Source organism: Carassius carassius, chromosome 34 (genome assembly GCF_963082965.1).
Source record: "Carassius carassius chromosome 34, fCarCar2.1, whole genome shotgun sequence".
In the NCBI taxonomy this organism is placed as follows: domain Eukaryota; kingdom Metazoa; phylum Chordata; class Actinopteri; order Cypriniformes; family Cyprinidae; genus Carassius; species Carassius carassius.
In genome coordinates this window covers 17,286,195-17,297,629 of record NC_081788.1, presented here as the reverse complement: position 1 = coordinate 17,297,629, position 11,435 = coordinate 17,286,195, and the positions used below count along the sequence as shown (strand labels likewise).

At 37.0% G+C, this 11,435-nt stretch overlaps 1 protein-coding gene across 1 annotated transcript; it reads left to right on the top strand.

Annotated features, from left to right (window-relative positions):
• The first annotated feature begins 1,322 nt into the window (after positions 1-1,322).
• Positions 1,323-10,197, top strand: LOC132114533 (E3 ubiquitin-protein ligase ARIH2-like). Its single transcript, XM_059522695.1, has 15 exons — positions 1,323-1,479; positions 3,134-3,564; positions 3,715-3,782; positions 4,689-4,761; positions 5,199-5,340; positions 5,478-5,599; positions 7,181-7,290; positions 7,391-7,508; positions 7,630-7,680; positions 8,166-8,187; positions 8,296-8,447; positions 8,745-8,888; positions 9,110-9,178; positions 9,278-9,385; positions 9,488-10,197. Exons 2-15 carry the CDS (start codon positions 3,340-3,342, stop codon positions 9,557-9,559), a joined length of 1,476 nt encoding a protein of 491 aa, XP_059378678.1. The 5' UTR covers positions 1,323-1,479; positions 3,134-3,339; the 3' UTR covers positions 9,560-10,197.
• The last annotated feature ends 1,238 nt before the right edge of the window (positions 10,198-11,435 follow it).

The window sequence follows — 11,435 nt, the reverse complement described above, 5'->3', positions numbered from 1 at the left end:
GTATGTGTATTTGACCTTTTTACAATAAATGACATGACTTCTTTTTCACACCACTCTATTCCCCTTTCAGGCTTCAAATGATTACAAAACTAAGGATATTAATAACTGTCTTTACATTTATTTTGAAAGATGAAGCTCGGGATTTATGGAAAGGGCGTTACATTTCCAACGAATGCTTGCGGTGTTCGGCCAATCACAATGCACTGGGTCAGTTGGCCAAACATAGCAGACTGCACTTGTCAGAAGGAGGGACTTTGTAGAAAAGTACGTTTGAGAGAGGCGGGGCCTATTGACCTACAGTAATGTACAGTATTGGAAAAATAATGTGTTTTTTGAACATTAAGGCATATCATCATATTCTGTTACACCAAATACACAAAATAATGATGTTTAAAAAAGCATCATATGACCCATTTAAGCCCTGTAACTTCTCTTCTCTTTTAAAAAAGTGTGACTAAATCGGCCCTTTTTTGTTTCACTTTCCTTATCTTACTTTTAAATGTTTTTCTGCATTTATAATAAGCATGTATTATCTGTACCTGTGAGTTCCTCATCACTATACACAACCTTTTATAAATGCAATAGCTGCATGTGCAGGGAATTTTTCAAATGTCAGCCATTTATGTTTAGTAATTTTTACAGACTGTATATTTGTTTTGCATTCATATACATATTTTTTAATAGAACATGCTGTTGAAAAAAAAACATGCAAATAAACAAATGGTATGTTGCATCTTTTTGTGTCTATGAATTATGAGTTCCAAATAGGTCTAGAAAGAGTCTTTCTCTCTTTTTAACTGTCACTTGTCACCTGGTGATCCGGTCATGCACAGAATAGCACTTTTGGCTATTGACTGTGAAAACAAATTTCATTTGAAAATACGTTTCCAACAGATTATACAGTTAATTGTATAGTTCATGTTAGTTGGATTTTGATAAGATCTAAAACATGAATTTTATTATATATATATATATATATGTGTGTGTGTGTGTGTGTGTGTGTGTGTGTGTCTAATTTGGCATTTGGTAAGTGGCTAGATTCATAATAGCTACTCTTACTTTTTCTGACAAATATACTGTATATATTACAGAAAAAGATATTCAAGTATGTAATTTCCAAATATGCCTATTTCCCTATTTTATATATATATTTATTAATTAAGGCGCTTTTCTCTGTTTATCTTATGTAACGTCATCTTAGTTGCACATTGTAAATCTGGTTTCTTGTTTTGTTGACCTACATTTGCATTAGCGTGCGCGCATGTGTGTGTTTGACTGCAAGTATGAATGTCAGTTTTGAGTATAGGTCTGTGTGGCCCCTCCTCAGTAACTGAACTCACACTTGAGCACGGAAGTGACGCCGCGTTAGTATCCCCCCGTACTTCCGATCTTTAGCTCTGCTGCGACTCGTCTAAGCGAACGGATCGGATCTCTGTCCCAATAGCCAGCGTCGAGTGACGGCCTGCCGCGGTCCTGCAAGTGAGTAAAGTCAGTATGTTGGGTACGACGGGGGGCTTTAAACGATCAGAGCAGCGGCTTTGGCGAGCGAACCAAAACGGCCTTGTTTACATCCGAATCCCCGAGCTGGAGTGCGCGCTGGCGGATGATTGCAAATAAAGCCCTTAAAGCGACATTAAACGACCCGTGCATTCACTTAAACAAGTTTAATTGGACTATATGCACTTTAAACTGCGGGATATGCGTAGTGAAACAACAGATTATTTTAGAGGGATAAAGCGGGAGAGAGGGACTCCGTGCATCGATCGCGCTGCTGTATTTATGTTGCTGATATAGAGAGAAGCAACAGCTGCTGCGGCCCGGTTCATATGGAGTAAACAAAGCAGAACACATTCTGTCAGCGCCGTGAGTTTGCAGTCCTTGCTCAACCCCCACCCGACCCCTACGCACTTAAAACATGTTCCGTAACCCAGCTGAGCGTGATACCATGCATGCCACCCAGCGTCGGGGTCTATTTATAGCCCCGAGTGGAATGCTAGGGGCAGACGCGTGGGACCTTCAGGTCGTCCCATGACTGTGGGATTCAGACCCACCCTGACCGGACTGGACGGGACGGTTGCTCACAGACCCCGTGCTCGCGTTGAATTTAATGTGCACTGATTGTTTATTCAGTTGAATTTGTGACTGTCATCACATCATCAGGCGCGCGCACACACGCAGAGCTATGATCTCCGTGATCATCAGGCGCGCGGTCACGCGGCCTCCCCTGCTACTGCTGTCCGGTTGAACTGTCAGTTCACCGTGTAATCCGTTAAAACGGAAAGCTAAGCCTCTCTGCATGTGAGGGTATGATTGTCTTACGCTCAAAGAGATTCTTGGCCACTGGTAATACTGAGACAGATATCTACACGTACAACCTTCAGATAATTTCCAAGGTGTGTTGATCTAAAAATATTGGAGCAGCTCCTTGATCAGTGGGTCAAGCTCAGTGGGTGTCATTGAAATCAAGTACACTAGCAAGGCCTTGTAGCTGGCTGGTTTTGATTCATTGCTCATATCTCTTTAAGACTTTAAAAATTCCCTATGGGAAAAATACTTTAGGATCAAAGGCCTCAGAAAAAGTGGTTGGGTATTGTTACCCTCTGTTACACAACTTGGGGGAATCCTTGATTTTGATTGGTCATCACAGGATTCAACTGTAGAATATTTCAAAGTAATTTAAGTATTAAAATAACGATATCGATATTTCATGTCCATGTATAATAAGATTATTATTCTACCGATTGTTATAATTTTATCATCTATTATTATTATCACACAGATAATGTGCAGTCAAATGGTTATTATTGCATAATAAACTCCAGTAACACCAAGACTTGTGTTGGTCTCTATCTTCTCTTAAGAAAGAAAGTAATCATTTAAACTCAAATCGATATTTCATGTCCATTTATATATTTATTAAGCAGCTTTGTAATAAATGGGGAGAGGTAGAGTCAGATGGTCAGTATCACAAAATAAATCCCTTCATAATGTTGTAATTTAAATCCATTTAGAAACAGAAAATAGGATTGGAGGTTTGTGACTTTTAGGTTTAACAGCTTTAAAGATCATGAAAAATACAGTCTGACCGTGTATAAATGACAGATACCAAATAATGTTTTCTTCTCTCTTTCAGTATTTTTTCTCTGTCTGGGCTCATCCCTTGCTCTGGTTCCTCATGAGTGACGGGGAGTGTGATTTTTTCTGTTTTTTTCGGTGCTGCTAAAAGCCACAGGGCCCCCTGGGATTCTCGGTCCAGTTGGGGGCGGAGAGGAGCAACTCAGTAGCTGCTGATTGGTGGCGAGCAGCTGTCAGTCAGGGAAAGGTTGGGCCCAGAGGGTTATGTCTGTGGATATGAGTAGCCAAGCCTCAGACAGTAACGAGGAATTTGAAGATGACGAAGATGCCGTAGAGGGTGACATCCCTGACTATTATATTGGACTTGATGATGACGCAGGGGTAGAAGAAGCGTTTGACCCAGAAGAGTACCAGTTCAATTGCTTGACCTACAGGGAGAGCCAGAGGGTACTAACTGAGGAAGTCAGCAGTGTAGCCAGTGCCCTAAAGGTGAGAGACCGAATGAGTGACAACGTTTAGCAGATTTATTCTTGGCTGACAATATCTAGCTGTGTATTTATGTATCTTTCCAAACTATAAATTGTTCAGACTGTTCATGGAGTTTAGTCTGTCAGTACAGAAATGTTTTTCTCCCTTCAGGTGTCACCAGCTGTAGCCAAACTGGTCCTTGTACATTTTCACTGGCAAGTCTCACAAGTACTCGAAAGGTAATTAAGTACAGCAAAGCACGCACACACACACACACACACACACACACACACACACACACACACACACACGCACACACACACAAAATATGTACACGTATATGGGTAGTTAATATGAAAAGTGAAATAGTTATAGTGGTGTGATATGCTATCTAAAATTATTGAAACAAATGTTTTTGTAATTCTTGCGTAATCACTCGTGACATCTGAGAGACTATTATTTAAAAGTTTGGGGTCATTATTTTTTTAAGAAATAATTTTAGTTAGCAAGAATGCATTAAATTGGTCAAAGGTGACAGTAAAGACTTTTATAATGTTACAAAAGATTTGTTTAAAATGAATTCTGTTCTTTTCTACTTTCTGTTCATGAAAGAAAACTGAAAAAAGTATCAGAATTCAAAAATATGAATCGTTTTAATTATTGATGATAATAAACTAAATGTTTCTTGAACACCAGATCAGCATATTAGAATGATTTCTGAAGACTTAAGTAATGGCTCCTAAAAATCAAACTTTGTCATCACAGGAATAAATCATATCTTAAAATATATTATAAGAGAAAAAAGTTATTTAAAAATATTTAACGGTTATTGTATATTTCACAATATTACTGTTTTTACTGTATTTTGATCAAATTACTGCAACCATGATGAACATATGAGACTTCTTTCGAAAACATAAATATTCTAGTGACTCCAAACCTTTGAATATTAATGTTCATTTCTCGTCACTGCAGAAATTCTTAGGTGAACTGCAAAAGGTCTAAAAGAATAGAAAAAAATACAGCACTTAAAATATTCATTACATTCAGATAATGTTTAACCTGAAATCCTGATGTTAAAAAAAGGTTCAGACACATTTTTGTTACTTCTGTCTCAATCTGTTAATATTCTCTTGTATTTGAAGGTATAAGTCCAATTCCTCTCAGTTGCTATGTGAAGCCCATGCTCAGCCCACAAGCATCTGCAGATCTCTCTCTGTGAGTTCTACTGGTCTTTTACATAGTTATTTGATGAAAAATCTACTTTTTACTTTTTTTTATTAAAACCCTTTAACTTGAATTCCAAGGAGTTCTCAATTTTAAAATGCAATGTTAAGGCAATTAAAAATGTACCCATCCTGAAATCTGTTCTTTGACAAATTGGTATGGTATACATGCAATAAAGGGGTTTATTTTATGATAATGACCAGTTCACTGTACTTTGTTCTGCATCTTACATGGCTATTTGCCACATAATTGATGGACAAGAAATATCGATTCATGTTTAATTATTTTATTATGTGTGATATAGTGATTTGAAAGACAAGAAACAAGCACAGCTGTGCAAAAAAAAAAGGTTGCCTGGGACAACCGTTAATTATACTGTTAACAATCATAGCACTTCCTTCCCTTGACGTGTGTGTGTGTGTTTTCAGGTCGGGACGTCGCAGCAGTGTGGGGTGTGTCTGCAGCTGGTCCGGAGAGATGCTCTCCTCTCTCTACCCTGTCAGCACTCCTTCTGCAAGGCATGCTGGGAGCAGCACTGCACTGTACTTGTCAAAGATGGTGTGGGAGTAGGTGAGTGTACACACACACACACACACACACACACACACACACACTGAGCACATAAAGACTGTGTGCAGTAGAGTATGTATTGCTGATTAGAGCGAGCTTGTTATCTGATCTCCTCTGTGGGTTGTGTTTGTCTGTAGAGATCTCCTGCATGGCGCAGGAATGCTCTCTTCGTATGCCAGATGATTTTGTTCTTCCTCTGCTGCCCAGCGAGGAACTGAAAGACAAATACAGACGCTACCTCTTCAGGGACTATGTGGAGGTGTGTGTCTGTCCAGGAGAGCACAATGTGTCTTTACCATATAAGTTACGTGCCAATATTGAAGATTAATGTTGCATGCTCATTTCACCTGTTATTATATTTAGATTATTTTGTCGATAAATAACACTTAATAAAAACATTATTTTATTATACATTATATTACAGAATTATTACACAGAGCTAAAGAAATTTGTACTTTCATAGAGCAAGAATTAAAATAAATGAAAAAAATCTGACAGTTGTTACATAAAACATTCTGTTTTAAATGAATGCTGTTCTGAACTTTCTATTTGTCAAAAAAATCTGAACAAAAACCTGAAATCTTAAAAGGGGTCATATGATGTTTTTTTAAAGATCATTATTTTGTGTATTTGGTGTAACATATGTTGACATGCTTTAATGTTTACAAAACACATTATTTTCAAATACTGTACATTATTGTAGGTCCTCTATGCCCCGCCTCTCTCAAACTCGTCGTTTTCTACAAAGTCCCTCCTTCGGACAAGCGCAGTCTGCTCTGATTGGCCAACTGACCCAGTGCATTGTGATTGGCCGATCACAGCAAGCACGTGTTGGAAATGTAACACCATATTCCATAATCCCGAGCTCATCTTTCAAAATAAATGTTAAGACCGCTAATTATGTCCTTAGTTTTACCATCAGTTCAAGCCCGAAAGGAGAACAGAGTCGCGTGACAGACACAGTGATGAAGCTTGTATGTGTTTGCAGTACACAAGCCACGGCTGGTTAATACAGCTGACTCCACAGTGTGACCGTCTCTTTCTCTCTCTGTCTCTCTCTCTCTCTGTCTCTCTCTCTCTCTCTCTCTGTGCGCAGACCTTTAGGGCGCGGGTTTAAGGGTGGCGTGGCAGAGTCTTAACTTTGATAAAGAATATCACTTTGGGCTTGAGACTTTAGTCTTTGCAACTTTACAGATCGTTATGCACCAAGAGTTTGTAACACTCCAAAGAGAAAGGAAAAATTTAAATTGCATCTTAAAACCCCTTTAAAACTGTTCATTATTGATAACAAATCACTGTTCATTACTGAGCACAAGTCAGCATATTAGAATTATTTCTGATGGATCATGTGACACTGAAGACTAGAGTGATGATGCTGAAAATTCATCTTAAAATTACATTTTTAAATATATTAAAATGGAAAATGGATATTTTAAATGCTAATATTTCACAATATTACTGTTTGTTTATTAAGTAAATGCAGCCTTGAGGAACATAAAAATCTTCTTTCAAAAACTAAAAATGTTTGCCAACCCCAATCTTTTTATCAGTAATGTGTAGTAATTTAATTATAATATTATGCAGACTAAATTAAAACATTTAATCTAACATTTTATTATTTTTAGATTTATTTATTATATTGTATTATAAATGTATTGTATTTATCACATATTTTATTTTATTTAGTTTAATATTGGCCATTTATTGTTTTCTGGCCATAACATGAAAATTGGTATCTGGCAGAGTTCTTATATCAGTACATCTCCAGTTTTGTCACATTGTAGAACAGGCACCTCTCACTGATTGCGCTTAACCTGCTCATGTTTCTGTTTGTCTGCAGAGTCATTTTCAGCTGCAGTTGTGTCCTGGTGCCGACTGTCCGATAGTTATACAGGTGCAGAAACCTAGAGCTCGTAGAGTCCAATGCAGCCGCTGCGAAGAAGTCTTCTGGTATTACACACAATTACACTTGCACACAATACTCAATTCATGGCGTAATACATGCAATTGCATGTGTGTGTTTGGATTGACTGTGTCCGTCTGTCTTCAGTTTTAAGTGCAGACACATGTATCATGCACCCACAGACTGTGCTACCATCCGCAAATGGCTGACCAAATGTGCAGATGACTCTGAGACAGCCAACTACATCAGTGCACACACTAAAGACGTAAGGAAGCACACACCGATACATTTAAGATTGTCACATTAAGTATATATTGTTAAGTGTCAGTTTAATTTGATAGTAAAGGTATAAGTAATATCCTTATGGTTTGATTTTGTGCCCACAGTGCCCTAAGTGCAATATCTGCATTGAGAAGAATGGAGGGTGCAACCACATGGTGAGTAGTATACACAAACTTTTTAATTAACTGCACACTTTTTAGTGCAGTTGAATATTTTATTTGTTAACTTCAGATTGTTCTCATCAAAATAAGATCAAAACAAATCTTCACTTTTTCTTTTTTGGACTTTTAACTTTTTCAAGATTTACACTGCTGTTCAAAACTTTGGGGCCAATAAGATTTTTTCAATAAGATTTTTTAAGTCTTGTATGCTCACCAAAGCTGAATTTATTTGAATGAAAATACAGTAAAAACGTTTTTTTTTTCCTTTTTTTCTAAACCGTATATTATTAAAGTTTAAAATTATTTGAATATATTTTTAGGTTGTAATTTATTCCTGTGATGGCAAAGCTGAATTTTCAGAATCAATTTTTTTCAGGATTCTTTGATGAATAGAAAGTAGTGTATGTTTAAAAAGGATGATAATATAAAAAAGATTCATGTTTTTACTGAACATGTATTTTCTCTTTCTCTCTTTGCAGCAATGCTCAAAGTGTAAACATGGTATGTTTTTTTTCCCCCATCGATTTTTAGATTCTAGAAATTTGATCAGAATCCCAGTGTGTTCTGAAGTGGTCTTGATTGGAATGTAATTGTTATGGCTGTGTGTAGATTTCTGCTGGATGTGTCTGGGAGATTGGAAGACTCATGGCAGTGAGTACTACGAGTGCAGCCGCTACAAAGAGAACCCAGACATCGTCAATCAGAGCCAGCAGGCCCAGGCCAGAGAGGCCCTCAAAAAATACCTGTTCTACTTTGAGAGGGTGAGACAAAAATGATTAATTAATACTAAATAAATCTCTTTTGAAAAAGACTTATAAATGTCAGCTTTGTTCCAAAACTTATTGAGCTTAGCAGTGATTCTGACAAGTAGGTTGTTCCAAAAAGTAGGCAGTAACATTACAGTTAACTCATTACAGAGAGGTAAATAAGATTTCACTAGATTTAAAACTGAGCTATTATCTCATTGTATTAATGAGTAGCCGGTTTCATTTTAACTCCACTGACACTTAATTGCTTAAATATGTAAGCATCAATCTGTACTTTATCTGTGTGTCCAGTGGGAGAACCACAATAAGAGTATGCAGCTGGAGGCACAGACATACCAGCGGATCCAGGAGAAGATTCAGGAGCGAGTCATGAACAACCTGGGCACCTGGATTGACTGGCAGTACCTGCAGAATGCTGCCACGCTACTGGCCAAGGTACAAGTCAAACGCACTGTGCCACGCTTCACTCTGAAACAATCAGTGTATATATTGGTTTAATTAAATCGTAGCCTTTGCGATTTGATAATTTTCCTAAGCCATAATGCAATTCCAGTTATTCCGATTAATCTAGGAGCCCTATTCTGCAGAAACAAATGCACACGCAATTAGGGACCATGTTTCCACACACTTACGCTGTCTGTTTGCTCTCTCCATAGTGTCGTTACACACTGCAGTACACTTATCCTTATGCCTACTACATGGAGTCTGGACCCCGCAAAAAATTGGTAAGTACTTGCATTAAATGTGTGAATCTCTCATTGAAGGTCAATATCTATTTGAGATCAGTTTTTGATAATGGGAAATCTCATTTTTATTCCCTGTAGTTTGAGTATCAGCAAGCGCAGCTGGAGGCGGAGATCGAGAACTTGTCATGGAAAGTGGAGAGAGCAGACAGTTATGAGAGAGGAGAGCCGAGCGCTAACGATAGAGGGGTGAGAGCTGGAAGAAAGACTAGAGGAAGCTGTGAACATGAACACTGGACTAAAAAATAATAATATTCATTTGTGTTTTTTCATCTCGCTTTCTCTCTGCAGGATCTGGAGAATCAGATGCACATTGCTGAGCAGAAGAGACGGACGCTGCTGAAGGATTTCCACGACACCTAAACATCCGTCCATCAAATCCACGTCGAGTTCACTCTTCTCTCAACTGTTCTTGGCCTCTTCTCTCTAAAGATACCCCTCCACTTTTTTGTCAACTTTACTCTGCATCTCATAATCACACGTTTTGTCCATTTCCTTTGTGTTTTTTTCTTATTTAGAGCATCTCTTTTCAAAGCATTTTTTCCTCTTTTGTTCATTCTTTCCTTCATCAGTGCCCCTTTTTTTGCTTCATTATCTCTACTCAGCTGGAGGGTTTGAGAATAGCACGATTGTATCCTAGCATTCGCATACACAAACATTGCATTCTCACACCCCCATGCTAGCTGACATCAGACGCGCACACAAACACATACTTACACAAACGCACTCAAAACACTCCACCGAAACAGTCAAACTCTTTCTTTCTCCATCATTGCTCCTCTCATAAGTTCTGCCATTTTTCCTTCTCACTCTTGCTTTCTTCTCATGTTTTTTTTTTCTTTCTTTCTTGGAAATGGCTGTTGATAGTTAGATCATTAAAAAAAAAACGGAAAAAAAGAAAACTGGAAAAAAAAGATGAAAAACAAGTGATGCTGTAATTTTCAACGGTTGTACATTAATACAGAAATAGAGTTACTGAGAGAAAGTTTTTAAACCAGAAAGTGACTCTTGTGTTTATTCTTGTGCACACACATTAAAGATGTATTTGCATTACATGACCAATCAAACTTTTGCAGTCAGTAATATTTGTTTGGTTTTGAAATTAAGTCTCTAATGTTCACCAAGGCTGCATTCATTTGATTAACAATACAGTAGAACCTTAATATTGTAAATTATTTAAAATAACCGATTTCTTTTTGAATACGTCTTAAATGTAATTAATTCCTGGGATTGTAAAGCTGAATTTTCAGCAGCCATTACTCCAGTCTTCCTTGTCACATGATCCTTCAGAAATCATTATAATATGCTGATTTCGTGCTCAAGATTTTGTACAATTATTTTTAATAAGGTAATTATTTTTTTAGTAATCATATTTTATTATTAAATCTTATCACAAGTGAAAATATTTGTGCTGCTAAATGTATGGAAACTGAATTCTTTTTGATGATCAAAGTTAGAAAGCACATTTAAACATTTATTTAAAAATATACATATTTTAGAATATTAAATGTCTTGTGTTTTTAATCAGTTGAATGCATCCTTGCTAAATAAAAGTATAATTTTTAAGAAAAGAAAAATCACTGATCCCAAAATTTTGAATATAAATGTAAATGTGCATTTGAAATGGCATATATTCATGTACCACTTCATTTACGCAAAACCAGAGTCACCCCTGACGCCAGATTGTTAGAGCTGCCATATATTAGTACAGTTCATATTTGCCAATTTATGTTTACACAAAATTAGAGATATCATAAACTTATTACTTATACTGTTCTTACATCAGGATAATTACAATTACTACAGCTGTGAAATACAACATTTGGTCTTTATAGAAAATAATAAACACAATATGCAGTGTTGTATGAACCACTTTTCCTGATGTTTCATAAAGGATTTAGTTACCTTTAAAGTCAAACGTATACACAGCTCAGGTGCAAAGTTCACATTTCTGGGGAAAAAAAATACAATACAAAAATATTAATATTAAAATACAAGGCTTAAATATGTTACATTTATTACTGTTTTTTTGCGGCCCTAATAGAGTAAATATTAGGAAAATTATTTCACAGTAAAAACGACACTCTTCAAATGGTCCTTGCGCACACTAGAAGGGCATTAGGTGTCTTTGCGCGCTCCCGGGCCTGCATATTCAGGTCAGTTCATGCGAGCCAAATAAAGTCAGCAACAGTGAGCACGAGATAAATTTAAATCGAATAAGTTCCCCTCGTGCTGAACA

Excerpts from the sequence above, each read along its gene's own strand:
- LOC132114533 (XM_059522695.1), top strand. The coding sequence starts at position 3,340 with ATGTCTGTGGATATGAGTAGCCAAGCCTCAGACAGTAACGAGGAATTT. Across the intron at positions 7,509-7,629 it reads TCAGTGCACACACTAAAGAC|TGCCCTAAGTGCAATATCTG; the intron begins GTAAGGAAGCAC and ends TTGTGCCCACAG. Across the intron at positions 9,179-9,277 it reads CTGGACCCCGCAAAAAATTG|TTTGAGTATCAGCAAGCGCA; the intron begins GTAAGTACTTGC and ends TATTCCCTGTAG.